This window comes from Carassius carassius, chromosome 36 (genome assembly GCF_963082965.1).
Source record: "Carassius carassius chromosome 36, fCarCar2.1, whole genome shotgun sequence".
Taxonomy (NCBI): domain Eukaryota; kingdom Metazoa; phylum Chordata; class Actinopteri; order Cypriniformes; family Cyprinidae; genus Carassius; species Carassius carassius.
The window spans coordinates 5,721,087-5,738,980 of NC_081790.1; the positions used below are offsets into that span (position 1 = coordinate 5,721,087).

The window sequence follows — 17,894 nt, forward strand, 5'->3', positions numbered from 1 at the left end:
TTCATTTGTGTGTTTACATACAAATCATATGTAACCGTGAAATCAGTCCATTAATAGTCCTATCTTGTCTGCATTCAAGACGCGTGATGACCACGGCATTTACATGTTCTGACATCATAAAAAGTAATATAAATAAAAAAAGAAACAAATTTAAATGGCCAAAAAGAAAACAAGATTTAGCAATTTAATATCTAAAAGCTAAACAACTTAATGTTTTATTGAAATAAAAGTAAAGACAGTTTTATATTATTTCAAACAAAGAACAGGCTGAACAAAACCAGCCAAAATAAAACAAAATAATCTAAAAAAAAAAAAAAAAAGATCCTTACTATGCTCTTGTGTCTGTCAGGGTTTGGCAAGGGAGGACCCAGATGCAGAATTAACAGGGGAAACAGTTTATTAACAAGAGTGAAACACAGATGATGCAGTAAGACAGTCCACAATAGGGCAGGGCACACGACGGGAGAACAGGCTGGTCAGAAGGAGATGGCTCCAGACTCTGTGGTAAAAGGAGACCTGGTAGCAACTCAAGTAGGAAGGGCCTGACCCAGTTGAAGGAACCCCTTGTAGCACCACTATGTCTGTCAGGTCAGAAGAACCAGCGACTAGGGAGGATTCAGGAAGCAGGGCAGGAACCACCACAGACACAAAGACAAAACAACAGGGGAGACAAGAATTTGATAGATAAAAGTAAACTCGCAAACCAATGCCTAGGGAGAAAAGAAAACTAAAAAGGAAAAACAAAGTTATACTAGAAATAACTGGAATTAATTGAAAACAAAAGGATAACAATTGGAAAAAGCTTGGAATAACTAACTAGAACTACGAACCAAAATAAATAAAGAAAACAGCAACCTTGCTGAAAACTAGAAAGAAAATAAAAAGGTGGGAAAAACCCCAAAAGGTTCAAGAACAAAAACACTAAACTACAAAGACTAGAACTAGACTACACATGGGAACAAATGAAAACTAGAAAATAAGAGGAAACCAAATAAGATGCCAAATACTGATTATAGAGAATCAGAATCAGAATCAGAAAGAGCTTTATTGCCAAGTATGCTTGCGCATACAAGGAATTTGTTTTAGTGACATAAGCTTCCAGTAAACAGACACACAACAACACACAGAAAAAAAAAAAAAAAATTTACGGGAGAATTACAAATTGGCAAATAAATAAGTGTATAAACAATTGTGCTATAAATGATAATGGAATAGGATTGAGTGAGATGCAGGAATGTTCTAGGATGGAGGGGTAACAAATAGAGTTCTAACAAGACTAAATATCCAAGCAAGAGACTGTACACAAGGAACACACAAAACAAACCAGCAAAGTTCAGAGGGAAATGAGCACAATATAAAGTAAGCTGAGCACACAAGGATCAGGTGAACAATTAGACAAAGGACTAAACAAGGGGGCGTGGTGAATAGAAACGAGGAGGCAGGACAAGGGGAGCACACGGCCAACATAAACAAAGACACAACCTTGTGCTCAGGCACAAAATGAACAGAGACACATTAAACAAAGATAGGACAGACAAGACTGTCAGGGCATGATCCTGACAGTGTCGGAATGAAAAACATGTTCATTGATAGTCATGCTCACAGTAGTTATTAGAATCACATGAAATTGAAACCAACCACAAACCAACATACACACACACACACACACACACACACACACACACATATATATATATATAATAATCCAACAGTAAAAAGTTTGACTAATATACTTTTCTGACAGAATGAAAAACAATCCTGAGATAATAAATGGCACATATGTGATAATCATGCTCACAGTAGTTATTAGAATTATATGAAGTGCTCTTCTCTTTATGTGGTTTTCCTCCTCTCTCTTTCTCTTTCCTGGTCCTAACTGCCAGGTAACGCTCAACACAGATCAGACACTGAAACAGTAGACGACCAGTGAAAATACAAAAACTGTGTTACTGTTGTTAGACTTGGAAATGGAGACCATTTTGTGATTAGAATGAGCAAAGAGTCCACAGAGAAAAAGATCCCGGACATATTAATGTTGAAGAATTCTAATGCAATTCCACTACCTTTTCCTGTGATGAGGAGCCAGATTACATAAGAGTGCGTAGGAAGACCAGTTAAGAAGTTGAAAGTCAGCATCCAAATTTCTAATATGTCCATTTTCCAAAATGAAGATACTGTGAGGTTGGCAAATGAATGAGGTTCAGTTAAGTTCTTCATTAGTTCCATGTTTGTCTTCTACAACCAGAACCAGAAGAACAAAGGAAAAATGTTGCAGTTGTGATCTATGGAAATAGAAATGTCTAAGTGTTTCAAAGATAATCAGTAGAAAGCAGATGATGACACATCAACTGAAACATTAATGCAAATGTTATAATTCTACTCAATACCCCAATTATATCCCAAAAAATAAATACATAAATATCATGCTATAAAACAATGCTAATTTAAATGTTTTACATTCAAAGATTAAGTTCAAATTATTATTAATATTTTCCCCCACAGTTCAATAAAGTTTTACTTAACTAATCCATCTGGCATGCTCATAACTCAAAATAAAGACTTTTCATCATAGAGCAGAGACAGACAATGAATCAAAGAAAAAAAAGAGTTTGTCACCTGAATAGTGAGTGTTCAGTCTCTCTGGTTTGACTGCTGTTTTATAAAGGGACTTCACAGCTGTTACAAGACCACGTGTGCATGATTTTGCTATGTAAACATAACATACTGTAGAACATCAGCTATGCAAATATTTAAAATGAAAATCAGTAGGTAAAAAAAGACTCTTTCAATTCAATTAATTTTTTATTGTCATTGTAAAGAGACAAACAACAAAGTTATAGACTTTCCAATGTATACAGCAAAAGAAAAATAGAAATAAGTGATAAATATAAAGTAAAGTGCACAGATGTTGTTGTCATTAATGCATGCTCTTGAATATCAAGAATGTGTTTTAGTGTGTTTTTTTCATCTCAGAGTTCAGTAGGTTAACAGCTTTTGGATAAAAACTGTTCATGAATCTTGTGGTGCGTGTTTTAATGGACCTATAGCGTTTTCCAGAGGGTAGCTGTTCAAACAAATGATAGGGGGGGGGGGGGGGGTGTGTGTGTTGTGAATCCTTTAGAATGTTGTGTGTTTTGATTCAGGCAAAGTGTAATGAATATATCTTCCATGGCAGGTAACTGTTGGTTTGTAATGTTCTCTGCAGTCTCTGTGACTCTCTGCAGAGCCTTTTTGTCAGGTGCAGAGCTGCTTCCATACCACACCAGCATGCCATGTGTGAGTACACTCTCAATAGAACATAGATAGAATAACAAAAGAAGATGCTGTGACAGGTTAATCTTCCTGAGAATTCTTAAAATGTACAGTTGCTTTTGTGCCTTCTTGACTAGCGCCATGATGTTTATTGTCCATGAGAGGTCCTCAGAGATGTGTGTTCCCAGGAATTTAAAGCTAGACACTCTCTCCACCTTCTCTCCATTAATGTAAAATGGTGTATGAACATCCTGTTATTTCTGAAGCCAATGATGAGTTCTTTTGTTTTGTTGATGTTTAGAGAAAGATTATTCTCTGTACACCACACCATCCATTAACTTCTGTACCTCCTCTCGGTATGCATACTCATTGACACTAGTGATCAACCCCACCACAGTCGTATCATCAGCGAATTTGATAAAGCTGTTAGTATCATGACATAGTGTACAATCATGAGTATACAAAGAGTAGAGAAATTGACTCAGCACACAGCCTTGTGGGAGTCAATAAACTATACAAACTATACAAAAAGTGCTGATACGCGCAGTGCTGAGGCACAGCATGTTCATGCGCTGCTGCCATTCACACTTCAGCAAACATGAACAGATGTATATTTTTATTCTCTGTGGAAAACTAATTAAATTCCAAATAAAATACTACTTACAGGATAATAAAAAAGGTATGTAGTATTACATATTAAGTACAAGTATAGGCTGATTGCTAAAACTATTCTTTCTGTCAGAATAGAAATTATAAGTATATCTCTGATTACTACATAAAACATAGAAAAAGTACGCTCTCCTATTTTCTATTTTTGATTTAACAGAAGTTATAGCACACTTGAATAAACTTTATTTTATTATTATTATTATTATTATTATTATTTGTAGAGGATGCTCATGAGGAACAAAGGCATGGGAGTTTTCCAATGCGGTGCAGATAAAGAACCGGCTGAACAAAACCACCCAGTGAATAACAAATCAAAGCAGCGATTCGCAGTTCCACACTATTTTGCTTTGTCACAACACGAAACAATGCTAAAATAATAAATGGGACATTTATGAAAACCGTGTTCATACTAGTTATTAGAATGAGATGAAATGCTTTTCTCTTCATGTTGTTTTCCTCTTCTCTCTCTCTCGCTCTGTCTCCTGGTCCTGACTGCTTTAGAGTTCTAAGAACAGCCACAAGACAAAAGAGCTGGATAGAGAAGAAAAGGAAAATCTGCACTGTAAAGAACCATGTGTGTGCAGTATTATTCAGCGCCATTAAAATGAACATGCTGAACAAACAGGAGCCAAGAGTTAGTATACAGACAACAGTGGAGCAGATGACTCTATATCTGAGAGGTTTGTACTTCAGAAAGGTTACAGGATGAACCACTGCCAGGTAACGCTCAACACACATCAGACACAAAAACAGAGAACGACCAGTGATGCCTAGCCCTAGGATAAAATTTGAACCTATCTTGAGATAAGAAAACCAAATTGCCATTGAATCTACAAAACAGAATATGCAGATTCCAATCTCACAAACAGACAGATTGAGGTTGAAGAACTCTAATGCAACTCCACTTCCTGCTCCTGTGATGATGAGCCATATAACATAGGAGTGTATTGGCATACCAAACAGGAAAGTAAAGCTGCACAGAAACAACTGTAGACTGTCTATTAGCCCAATGGATTGAGTTGTGGCATTTGCAGATGCTGCAAGTGTGTTGAAGGTCACTGTAGAGTTATTCATCTTCTTGTCTTGTATTAGACCCCTGATAATAAATAATAATTTATCTATAAGAAAATACAAGAGTAAGTATATTAGATAAACAAGCTACTAGATAAGAAAAGGTTACACTTTATGATAAGTATACACTAACGAAGTACTTACAAATAATTTGCAAACTATTAATAGTTAATTCATACTTTATTAACTGTAGTTAATATATTAAAATAGGAAGTCAGTACAGTATTAAACCCTTTAAACCTATGGAGAGCCCCTGTACACCACATATGAGAGTGTGTGTGTATCCTTAATGTACATGTAAACATTTTAAGGAAGACTAATGTTCAGTAAAGGTTGGTTTATAACACTTAATTACATTTTATCGTTTTCTATGACTGAATCTAAAGTGAGAACTACTCACTGATTATTCCCAATTAACAGTTCCTTTACAACAAGATAATTAGATTGTAATAATTGTGTTAATTACAGAGACAATGAATGAAGGATTGACTATTTGTATGGTGTATATTGATGTATTATCTACAGTTAACAAAGTATGCATTAACTATAAATTAAATGTTAGCTAATGATTTGTAAGTACTTTATTAGTGTATACTTATTATAAAGTGTTACAAAAATAGAGACCTTGCTTTGTTTTCAACAGCTAATACATCTAAGTAGCCCATAAATCAAACTACAGTATGTCTACAAATCACGCTGATATTTGCATTTCACATAACAAATTAAGTTAAAATATTTCACCTGAAGCGTGAATGTTCAGTCTCTCTGGATGTAAATAATACCCGGTCCAGTTTGTGTAGTCTCACTTCAGAGTTGCCACAAACATTTATCAAAGATGTGTCACATTAAACAAAACATAAGCAAATGTATGTGGTTGAAAATGTGTGATTTGAATGAAGTTCATTCAAATTAATTAAAACATTTGAATAGACTGAGAAATAGTGAGCATTTCCACCCCCACTGTGGACATTACAATGAAAAATGAATTAATATTAGAACTTGATGTTAAAGGGTTATTTCACCCAAAAATGAAAAATTATGTCATTAATGACTCACCCTCATGTCGTTCCAAACCCATTCATTCCCGTTCATCTTCGGAACACAGATTAAGATATTTTAGATTTAGTCCGAGAGCTTTCTGTCCCTCCATTGAAAATGTATGTACGGTATACTGTCCATGTCCAGAAAGGTAATGAAAACATCATCAAAGTAGTCCATGTGACATCAGAGGGTCAGTTAGAATTTGTTGAAACATCGAAAATAAATTTTGGTCCAAAAATAACAAAAACTACGACTTTATTCAGCATTGTCTTCTCTTCCGGGTCTGTTGTGAGCGCGTTCACAACACTGCAGTGTAGTTATGTCCGGTTCGCGAACGAATCATTTGATTTAACCAGTGCTTCTTGAACCAGTTCACCAATTCGAACTGAATCATTTGAAACGGTTCACGTCTCCAATACGCATTAATCCACAATTGACTTAAGCTGTTAACTTTTTAACGTGGCTGACACTCCCTCTGAGTTAAAACAAACCAATATCCCGAAGTAATTCATGTACTCAAACAGTACACTGACTGAACTGCTGTGAAGAGAGAACTGAAGATGAACACCGAGCTGAGCCAGATAACAAACGAAAGATTGACTCATTCTCGAGTCAAGAACCGGTTGCATCGGTTTGCGGATCACCAGTACACTGAACCGAGAACAGTTTCTGTCAGATGCATCCGATTCGAGAACCGAGGAGCTGATGATACTGCGCATACGTGATTCAGTGTGAAGCAGACTGACACACAGCGCGTCTGAACCGAACTGGTTCTTTTGGTGATTGATTCAGAACTGATTCTGTGCTAATGTTATGAGCGTGGGTAAACCAAAGGCTTGAATGAAGGCCAATCATCGCCAATGAATTCATTAGCGCAAAAGAACCGGTGAACTGTTTTTTTTTTCAACCGGTTTATTGAATCGAACTGTCCGAAAGAACCGGTTCACGGAAAAGAACCGAACTTCCCATCACTACTGGTGATCCGAAAACCGATGCAACTGGTTCTTGACTCAAGAACGAGTCAATCGTTCGTTCGTTATCTTGCTCAGATCTGTGTTCATCTTCAGTTCTCTTTTCACAGCAGTTCAGTCAGTGTACTGTTTGAGTAAATTAATTACTCCGGGATATTGGTTTATTTTAACTCAGAGGGAGTGTCTTCCACATTAAAAAAGCTAACAGCTTAAGTCATTTGTCGATTAATGCTTATTGGAGACACAAACCGTTTCAAACGATTCAGTTCGATTTGGTAAACTGGTTCAAGAAGAACCGGTTAAATCGAATGATTCGTTCACGAATGGGACATCACTGCACTGCAGTGTTCTGAACGTGTTTACAACAGACCCAGAAGAGAAGACAATGCTGAATAAAGTCGTAGTTTTTGTTATTTTTGGACTGAATTCTAACTAAACCTCTGATGTCACATGGACTACTTTGATGAAGTTTTTATTACCTTTCTGGACATGGACAGTATACTGTACACACACTTTCACTGGAGGGACAGAAAGCTCTCGGACTAAATCTAAAATATCTTAACATGTGTTCCGAAGATCCTCCGAACGGAGGTCTTACGGGTTTGGAACGACATGAGGGTGAGTCATTAATAACATAATTTTCATATTGTTAATGATGAATGAGACTTTCATTCCAAGTGACCGCATTCAAGGCATACATTTTAACGCTGTTAACTCTACTTAGCTCATATGCATTGCTGTGAAAAAATAAACTTGTCTATGTTTTAAATATAATTACATATTTGTATAATTTTCAATATAATAATTTTTTTTCATGACCCACAAACTAGAAATATGAGATACTGCATAATACATGAATAGTTTATTTAAAAATAAATAAATTCATAAATAAATACATATGATAACCACAGACCAAACTATTTGTGCAAACAAATAAAATGGTGCAAAAAAAAAGTCAATTTAATGTGGTTGACCTCTCTAAATAAAATGTGAATGTTATTAATAATTACAATTAATGAACAAAGCTACATAACTTGAAAGGAAGAGAGGCAGAAGAGTTTTCCAAAGCGGTGCAGATAAAGAACAGGCTGAACAAAACCAGCCAGAAAAAAACAAAACACACAAATGCACCAAAGTCCAGGGATATTCATTTTTGTTAAAATGGTAAAGAATCCTGAGATTGTAAATGGGACATATATGATAACTGTGCTCACAGTACATATTAGAATGAAATGAAAAGCTCTTCTCTTCATGTGGTTTTCCTCCTCTTTCTCTGTTGCTCTCTCTCCTGGTCCTGATTGCTTCAGAGCTCTGAGAACAACCACAAGACAAAACAACTGGATGCAGAGGAAGAGGAGGAACTGTACTGAGAAGAACCATGTATGTGATATAGTATATGGAGAGATGAACACAGAGAAAAGACATGAGCCAAGAATAATTATCCAGGCTGAAGTGGAGCAGATCACTTTGTATCTGAGAGGTTTGTACTTCAGAAAGGTTACAGGATGAACCACTGCCAGGTAACACTCAACACAGATCAGACACTGAAACAGAGGACGACCAGTGACTGCTAGTCCTATTAAAAAACATATTAATTTTTTGAAACTTGAAAACCAACATGACAGTATAAAAATTAAACTCTCCACACAGATTCCAATCCCACAAACAGATAGATTAAGTTTGAAGAACACCGATGCAACTCCACTTTCTGTTCTTGTGACAATGAGCCATAATACAAAGGAGTGTATTGGAAGGCCAATCAGGAAACTTAAACCACATGCAAACATTTCAAGAATATTCACTAGCACAAGGGAACGAATTGTAGAGGCTTCAGACGTGATGAAGTTCACTTTAGAGTTGTTCATTTCCTCCTTTTGCTCTCAAAATCTCACAAAATGTATAATTAGTTGCAACAGTAATCTAATTGAAGAGAGAAGAGTATTTGTTCTAAACAAAAAGTTCTAATGATTTTATTCATCAATATAAAACAAATGTAGTGAATTTCTTTTCTATAACTTTTCTACAATTTTCTTAACAAAATGCCTGGTGAAATAATACAATTCAGAAACTTTACTCATTTTAGCTAATTCACCAATAACACAAACTACATCTAATAATCACAGGTTTTTTTTTTTTTTGCATATTACTTAATTGAAAAACATAACAAGCAAATTAATCAAAAAGGAGAGTTTGTCACCTGAAAAGTGAATCCAGTCTCAGGTGTAAATGATAGTCTGTGCTGTTTTTGCAGTATGACTTTACAGCTGTCACAAGGCATGGCTTCATATATTTCACATAAAACAAAACATATGCACACATATGCAACATGCATGAAATTCTAAATTATCCATGGGCTTCTATTCAAATGGATTAAAACATTTGAATACAAGTGAGAAATTGTGTGCATTTGTTTTTGTGGACCAATTTAACCACAGAAATGAAATTATACAGTTTATAGCACTAGTGAGGGAGGGTTCGAGTCCACCTAAGTTGAGTCTGGGTCAAGTCTGAGTCTTCAGCCAATTGAGTCCAAATTGGCCCGAGTCAGACTCAGTCTGAGTCCACAAGGGCAGAGTCAGATTCCAACATTCTCAAGCTGAATGGAAGTAAATTTTCTAATTATTAATTACAAGCAAGTATAAAATAAATTCAGTGCACACAGACTAAAGTAGTTTAAGGCCCAATCCCAATTCTATTTTATACCCCTTGCAGTCTGTAATGATATGACATTAGCCAATAGCGATTTTTTGCAAACATTTCTTTGAGTAGCATGACCGTTAATATGAACTCACAATTGAATCTAACATAAAACAAATGATTACTTTTCGTTAAAATCTTTATTTATGCCAAAAAAGCTTACATTTAGGTGTCTTTTTGTTCGCTGTAGCAGCCATGTTGCCGAGATAATTCATACCCCTTCGTTTGAAGGGCTATCTGGCCCTTCCCCTTACCCCTACCCAGAGCCGGCTCTAGACCTTTGGGGGCCCTAAGCAAAATTCGGTTGGAGGCCCCTTTGACCGTTTTAAGTAAGGCCTAAAGAAAAGCAATGACTACCTTATAACTATACTGTACATATTATATCTACTATGTTATGTTTACATTTTTTAGTCTATTAAATTATGTTTAAATTATTCTATGTATGCTGTATGTTAATGGGAAGTGCATGTACAGTTCTCTCTCCACCTTCAATACCACGACTTAGGTGCCCTTGAGCAAGGCATCGAACCCCCAACTGCTCCCCGGGCGCCGCAGCATAAGTGGATGCCCACTGCTCCGGGTGTGTGTTCACAGTGTGTGTGTGTGTTCACTGCTCTGTGTGTGTGCACTTCAGATGGGTTAAATGCAGAGCACGAATTCTGAGTATGGGTCACCATACTTGGCTGAATGTCACGTCACTTTAATTATCTTTTTTACGCTGCTGGTCCTGAGTAAGTATTTTGTTCTTATGTGGCAACATGTACAGAATGAAAATAAAAGTTGAGTTCCATGTTTGATGTCTAAAAGGAAAATTATGATACCACTGAGCTGAATGGCAGTGCAGTGCAACGAACACACAGATGAACTTGCTAAATAAGAAGACTGATAAAGTGATTTTCACTGACCTTCAAAGAAACATTTTTAATTGACACCAGAGTTTAAGAGGCACAAACAACAGCCTATATATAATTTAAATGAAATCGAGCAAATAGAATAACATTTAAATAAAATATTATATATAATAATAAATAGAACATTTAAATTTTTGAATTTTTCAAATAAATAAAATTAACAATAACATCTAAAACACCACAAACAAGATTAATAGTAACAATAATAAGAATTAGGTAATATTTCAATAGAACTATTAAAATCCATTTTTGTGCAGAATGATGTGCTCAAAGCAACATGGAGTCACAGTGTGCAGCGCTGCGCTGCTCAAGTGGGCATTTAAAAGTTCACGGCACAAAGCGAAGAAATGTTGAGAGCACAAATCCTAATGTATATCTGTCCCACAGTTTATTGATCTTTTGTTTCTTCACAGTTTTAAATTCCAGTTATTGTGCGTTTGATGCCAATTCATAGTCCTTGTGATGTGTGTGATCTAACAGGCAGACGGTAGCGAGTCGTTTAAAAACAGCAACAAACATAAAATACAAATACACAAAATAAAGTCATTTTATGAAAATCCACAGCCTTTTATCTAGAGATCAAGCATTATAATGTAAATATATCATATGATATATTGGAGAGAGTTTTACCGTGCACGAGACGCGCCCTTTTTGAATAATGTTTATGAATGGAGAATGACTGACGAGGAAAAACAAATTTCCGTAAACTTTAATTTAATGATGTAAATAGTAGGCCTGTCGTGATAGTCGATAAATCAATTAATCGCACTATAAAAAAAAATGAGCTCGATAATTTTTTCGGCCTCGATAATTTCTTTTTCAAGCGCAGCCTGTGGACAGCCCGTGGCAGACACACCCTTTCCGATGGCAAAGTTGTCCCGGGAATAAAGAGATAACGACTTCACTTGTCTCCATTGAATCCAATGGGGTCGCTGTGTCCATTTCTTTTACTGTCTATGGTGTCAACGCGCCCAGTGAATTCACACACACACTTTCTTTCCAAAGCGCTCGGGCAGTTGCGCTCAGGGGCGGACTGGCCATCTGGATGAGTGAGTCGATCGCGCGGCCGTGGCCGATATGTTTTGTTTGCATGAGTGTTTTGCCCTCCCTCCCTGTTTAGTTTGGTCTACTCCATTGCGTATCTTGAAACACACCCCCTTTAACGTCGTCTATTTTACAGAGAGAGAGAGAGAGAGATTTATCCGGTACAGCGAATTTCTCTGAGCAGCAGGCCACTGTATTCGTTCACTTAAAACATAACCGACTGTGTTTACGAGAATACTTGCAGAAACAATTATTTTTAGAGTGACTCTAGGGGGCCCTCTGCTGGCTACGGGGCCCTTGGCAATTGCAAGGGTCGCTTAGTGGCTTGGCCGGCTCTGCCCCTACCCCTCCAACCAAAAGAGAATCGAGACACCCCTACCCCTTCACATGAATGAGCGAAACAGAGGGGTAGGGGAAAGGGGAAGAGCCAAGGGGTAGAATTGGGATTGGGCCTAAGTCTTTGGTTCTTTTAATTGTGATGATTTTGGCTCACATTTGACAAAAACCCACCAATTCACTATCTCAACAAATTAGAATACTTCATAAGACCAATAAAATAATAATAATAATAATAATAATAATAAAATAGTTAATTGTTGGCCTTCTGGAAAGTATGTTCATTTACTGTATGTACTCAATACTTTGTAGGGGCTCCTTTTGCTTTAATTACCACCTCAATTCAGCGTGACATGGAGGTGATCAGTTTGTGGCACTGCTGAGGTGGTATGGAAGCCCAGGTTTCTTTGACAGTGGCCTTCAGCTCATCTGTATTTTTCGGTCTCTTGTTTCTCATGTTCCTCTTGACAATACCCCGTAGATTCTCTCTGGGGTTCAGGTCTGGTGAGTTTTCTGGCCAGTCAAGCACACCAACACCATAGTCATTTAACCAACTTTTGGTGCTTTTGGCAGTGTGGGCAGGTGCCAAATCCTGCTGGAAAATTAAATCAGCATCTTCACAAAGCTGGTCAGAAGAAGGAACCATGAAGTGCTCCTAAATTTCTTGGTAAACGGGTGCAGTGACCAACACCAGCAGATGACATTGCAACCCAAATCATCACAGAATGTGAAAACTTAATACTGGACTTTAAGAAACATGGGCTATGAGCTTCTCCACCCTTCCTCCAGACTCTAGGACCTTGGTTTCCAAATGAAATACAAAACTTGCTGACATCTGAGAAGTGGACTTTGGACCACCGGGCAACAGTCCAGTTCTTCTTCTCCTTAGCCCAGGTAAGACGCCTCTGCTGTTGTCTGTGGTTCAGGAGTGACTTTACAAGAGGAATACAACAACTGTAGCCAAATTCTTTGACATGTCTGTGTGTGGTGACTCTTGATGCCTTGACCCCAGCCTCAGTCCATTCCTTGTGAAGTTCACTAAAATTCTTGAATCGAATTTGCTTGACAATCCTCATAAGGCTGCGGTTCTCTTAGTTGGTTGTGCATCTTTTTCTTCCCCACTTTTCCCTTCCACTCAACTTTCTGTTAACATGCTTGGATACAGCACTCTGTAAACAGCCAGCTTCTTTGGCAATTAATGTTTGTGGCTTACCCTCCTTGTGAAGGGTTTCAATGATTCTCTTCTGGACAACTGTCAGATCTTCCCCATGATTGTGTAGCCTAGTGAACCAAACTGAGAGAACATTTTGAAGGCTCTGGAAACCTTTGCAGGTGTTTTGAGTTGATTAGCTGATTGGCATGTCACCATTTTCTAATTTGATGAGATTTTAATTTTTTTATCTTAATGAATTAGAGGGTTTTGTTAAATGTGAGCCAGAATTATCACAATTAAAAGAACCAAAGACTTTAACTACTTCAGTCTGTGTGCAATTAATTTATTTAATACATGAGTTTCACAATTTGAGTTGAATTACTGAAATAAATGAACTTTTCCACGACATTCTAATTTATTGAGATGCACCTGTATGTGGAAAATAATGTGTTTTTTTAACCTTAAACCGCACACACATATTTCATTATACCAAATAGACCAAATAATGTTCTTTTTAGAAACATCATCAGACCCCTTTAAGCCTTACAGTGCTTTCGGTTTTAGTTAGTTTGACAGATACTGTGCCAAAGTACAGTGGCCCAAAACACAAATTTAAAGACCTTTTATGTTTGAATAAGAAGTTTAAATATTAGTTTAAAAATATTAATTTCAAATGCACTATGAAAGGTTAAGTAAGGAAAAATGATTGTAAAAAAAACTCAACAGGGCGATCAGTGCCCAACCCTTTGGAAAATGGTGAAACTGGTTGAAGCAGGAAGTATTTATTCAAATAAAATAAACTGCAAATAAGTGTAACAACCACATCTAACAAACACGCACATAAAAGGTTTAAAGTGTATGCAAATAACAATTATTTAAATCACAAGTTGGTTTAAAGTGGTGGACCTCTCTAAAGAAAGAATGACCATTTGATCTACACTAACTAGTTTTGGGATCAAACACTCTGAATAAAGAGAATTTATATTATTTCAGACAGTTAAAAATAAATACATAAACTAAAAGCATTAGTGATAGCAGGTATAATTAGGAAAAGGTTAATTTTCCTGTTCGACACAGAAGAAGAACAGGCTGTACAAATCCATCCAGCAAACAACCACAGAGCCAAAATATTACTATGTGTTAAAATGAATGCTGAGATTTTATATGGGTCTAATATGAAAACAAGTGTCATAGTGGTTATTAGAATGTGAATAAATGCTTTTCTTTTCATTTGGTTTTCCTTTTATTTTCCTTTTTCTTGCTCTCCTGGACCTGACTGCTTCAGAGTTCTGAGAATTGTCACAAGGAAAAACACTGCACTGTGAAGGAGATAAACATGCAAAACAAATAAGAACCAAGAGTGGATATCCAACAAGCAGTGCAGTAGATTACTTTATATCTAAAAGGTCTAAACTTTAGAAAGGTTACCGGATGAAAGTCTGTTACAGTTTCGGTTTCTGTAACAATGAGCCATATAACATAAACATGTAAAGGAAGACAAAGAGGAAAATTGATGCTGCACACACACAGTCTCACATTGCTCACTAGTTCAATGGAATGGGTTATTGAGTTTGTAGTGAAGTTCATTGTAGAGTTCATTTCTTCCATATCTTTTTAGCTTAAGACAGCATGGTAAAAAAAAAGTCAACACAGGTTTCCAACATATTCCAGTCACTATTTTTAGTTTTAGATTTAAAATCCAAATAACCAAAGCATACGATAATAAAATATTTTCACGTGCAGGTATGATCGTTAAGGTAACTTAATAAATACACACGTTCAGTAATGATGCTGTGCAATACCTAAATTAAAAATATAGCTGCATTCATTGATATCAAACAAATGATCTTTATTTCATGATCAGATTGTTATTTGCATATTATTGACTGTAAAAATCAATCTATCTACACTTCACATAAAGTGGATATGCATATTAATAAAAAAATAATAATAATCATGAGGTGCAATATGATACATTTGATTCAAATGGTTTAAACATTTGAATAGAAAGAGAGAGAAAAACCTGAAGAAAAAAATTAATTTCTGACTTCTATGATAAACATTTTGTTAAAAAAAATGATTTCATTGGAGTTGGTCCACAATGCAAAAGCATGTCAAGGTATTACATTTGTGGTATAAACACAAATGCAAAACAATGCAAAGACAAATCTGATAGAATCTCTTAGACAAGATATTGTCATGCTTTATTCAAAAACAAAACCACATAACAAAAAACATGTATATCAGCTATATTTGATAAACAAGCATAGAAAATACATAATTTGCATATGAATAAAACAGTCATGTAAATGACTGCTGGCCATTCTACCCATGCATGATCTGGAATCACACTAACTTACTAACCTAACTAACTAAATAAATAACTCATGAGTTTCTGTTTCTGGCCCTGCTGTATCACACACGGCCATGGGCGTGGTAGTGGGGGAAAAGTGGACCTGACTACCCAGGGCCCCGTCTAGGGAGAGAGCCCTTTGAAATCCCATCAATTTTTTTTATTTATTTTTTTGTACATTTTTTTATTTTATTTTTTTTGTAGCCTAATTCGAATTAATTGGGCCCTCCAATTGATGTCATTATTCATTTCAAAATACATTGATAACACCAACTGAGAGAATGAACTCAGCCCCCCCCCCCCCCAAAAAAAATGGTTTAGTCTGCCCATAGACGGCAGCCGGCGGCAAACAAGTAACGCAGTGAGTCTTGAGCGGTCTAGATCCTGGGAGCCTGATCATGCTGCGCAAAAAAAAAAGCCCAAATCGGGCTTTCAAAAAAAAAAAGAAAGACAGGAAGGAAAAAGAAAGGAGGCAGAATGAGGGGAAGCAGCTGATGACTGCTTTCTTTCCAAAAGGTGAACTGAGTTTGCTTGTTATGCACCTACATCCAATTAAAGTTAACGTAGTCAACTCCAGACAGCTGCTACTAATGTATATATGCTAATGTTAAATCTTTAGCTTATTTTGTCAACCAGGCTGCTTGTTGCTGTAAGTATATTATGGGCCAGGCCTAACGTCAGGTTGCCAACATTAACCAGTTTCAGAAACAAACAGTGCTGTGCTTAAAAGCTATAGTCAATGCTCAATAAATTCTCAATAGTGTTGCAAAATTCTGGGAATTTTCAAAGTTGGAAAATTACCATGGGAGTTAACAGGAATATAAGGGAATTAATGTGAATTTACAAAACTGAAAGGTTATTCCTTTATAGTTGACATTTTTTTTTTCATTATGGCAGGCTTAGCTTATTTGATTGTTTTCTGAGGGTACAGTTGTCTCGTGTTCTCCTGTTCAAAAATAAATGTTTTTAATTTAAAACTTGCATCAGTATCATGGATCAAAATGTTAGTACACAAACGAACCCAATGTAGCCTAAGGTTTAAAGGTATTTGAGCACAAGTAGGCCAAATGCATCAATTCAGGTGGTGAATGAAAGAACCAGTCATTACTATAATCTGATTTGATTATAGATTTAAACACTATTTATACTTGTTTATATTCAAAAAAAAAAAAGTTTCATTCAAAATTGAATTTCCATTTTGCTAACCCGCATCGTACAATGGCATGTGTAGGGGGCCCACTGACATTGAGAGTATACAGGGCCCAGAATTTGGTGCTACGCCCCTGCACACGGCACAGCCCAGCAGACAGATCAGAGTCAGACACTGACGAGCAGACAACTAAACAAACTAGAACAAACATGATAAATATGAAGTTGCAAAGAAAAGAACGTCTCGGATCAGGAGGTGAGGTGAACTAACAGAGTCAGACTGCAATAGCCTGAACTTAAGACCCAACAACTAATCAATTAATAAAACATTTTGGTTTCTTATAATTTGGCTTTGGCTGCATTACCCTATAGTTTATTTGTATTCTTTTTACAAATGTAATCAACATTTTCGTAAGTTCTGCCATTTTATTTATATTATTCTGAAATGAACGAAATTACTCGAAAAAGATTTTTTAATTTTGCTGAACGAGACTCAAATATCCGAGTCAGTAAAATGATCCGAACTTCCCACTACTACACAGCGGTGTTTCGTTTATGAATGAATCTGCGTTTTCAAACAAATCTAGTGAGTCAATGACCCATTCAAAAAGACAGTCGCTTGCTTTGTTCCTGAATAAATCTGCCGTTTGAACGAACTGACTGAATGAATCATTCAGTGACAAAGACAGTGACTTGCCGTCCCCTACTGGCAGTTTTAGTTTAATTTTTAAAGTATTTTTTCAGTTATTTAAATCATTTAATATTTCTATATTCAAAACCTTCTATTTAAAACATTAATCTCATAACATATTGTTATCATGAATTTAAATGCATTCATGCCCCTTCTGAGCCTCATTAAAGTCCCAGTGAACAGAAAGTTTCAAACAACTTTTCTCCAGTGTTGTGAAGTATTTCCATGTGAAACGGAATATTAAATAGAGGGCAGTGTTTTACTTTATTTTTTATTTAATTTTTATTAAGGTTAAATAAATAAAAAAATTACCTAAGTGCTCCTAAAAAGAAATTTAAGTGTAAAGCCATGCAAGTTATGCATTACAATATGTTAATCATGTAATGCATCTGATAGTCAAAACATATACTTACAAAGCCAAAGATCCTCAGTGCTTGTGGCTCTTAAAAGAGCCTTTGGGCTGTAGTTAGCTTCTGTTGACACAGGGAAAAGAGAAAAAGAAGAAACATTATTTTTCGTCAATGATTATTGGCTAATGACTATATGAACATGTTAA

The 17,894-nt window shown here is 36.1% G+C and overlaps 2 protein-coding genes across 2 annotated transcripts; both read right to left on the reverse strand.

Moving 5' to 3' along the window:
* Positions 1–4,149: 4,149 nt before the first annotated feature.
* On the reverse strand, positions 4,150–4,995 carry LOC132116542 (G-protein coupled receptor 4-like). Its single transcript, XM_059525420.1, has one exon. It carries the CDS (start codon positions 4,993–4,995, stop codon positions 4,150–4,152), a length of 846 nt encoding a protein of 281 aa, XP_059381403.1.
* A 3,034-nt stretch (positions 4,996–8,029) lies between these two features.
* Positions 8,030–8,869, reverse strand: LOC132116543 (G-protein coupled receptor 35-like). Its single transcript, XM_059525421.1, has 2 exons — positions 8,198–8,869; positions 8,030–8,092 (listed from the first exon to the last, which is right to left on the reverse strand). Exons 1-2 carry the CDS (start codon positions 8,867–8,869, stop codon positions 8,030–8,032), a joined length of 735 nt encoding a protein of 244 aa, XP_059381404.1.
* Positions 8,870–17,894: the final 9,025 nt, after the last annotated feature.

Bases quoted from the DNA above. Each gene is read 5' to 3' on its own strand.
- LOC132116543 (XM_059525421.1), bottom strand. From the start codon at position 8,869: ATGAACAACTCTAAAGTGAACTTCATCACGTCTGAAGCCTCTACAATT. The intron at 8,093-8,197 runs GTCCCATTTACA...GGTTTTGTTCAG, and splicing joins TGAGCACAGTTATCATATAT to CCTGTTCTTTATCTGCACCG.
- LOC132116542 (XM_059525420.1), bottom strand. From the start codon at position 4,995: ATGAATAACTCTACAGTGACCTTCAACACACTTGCAGCATCTGCAAAT.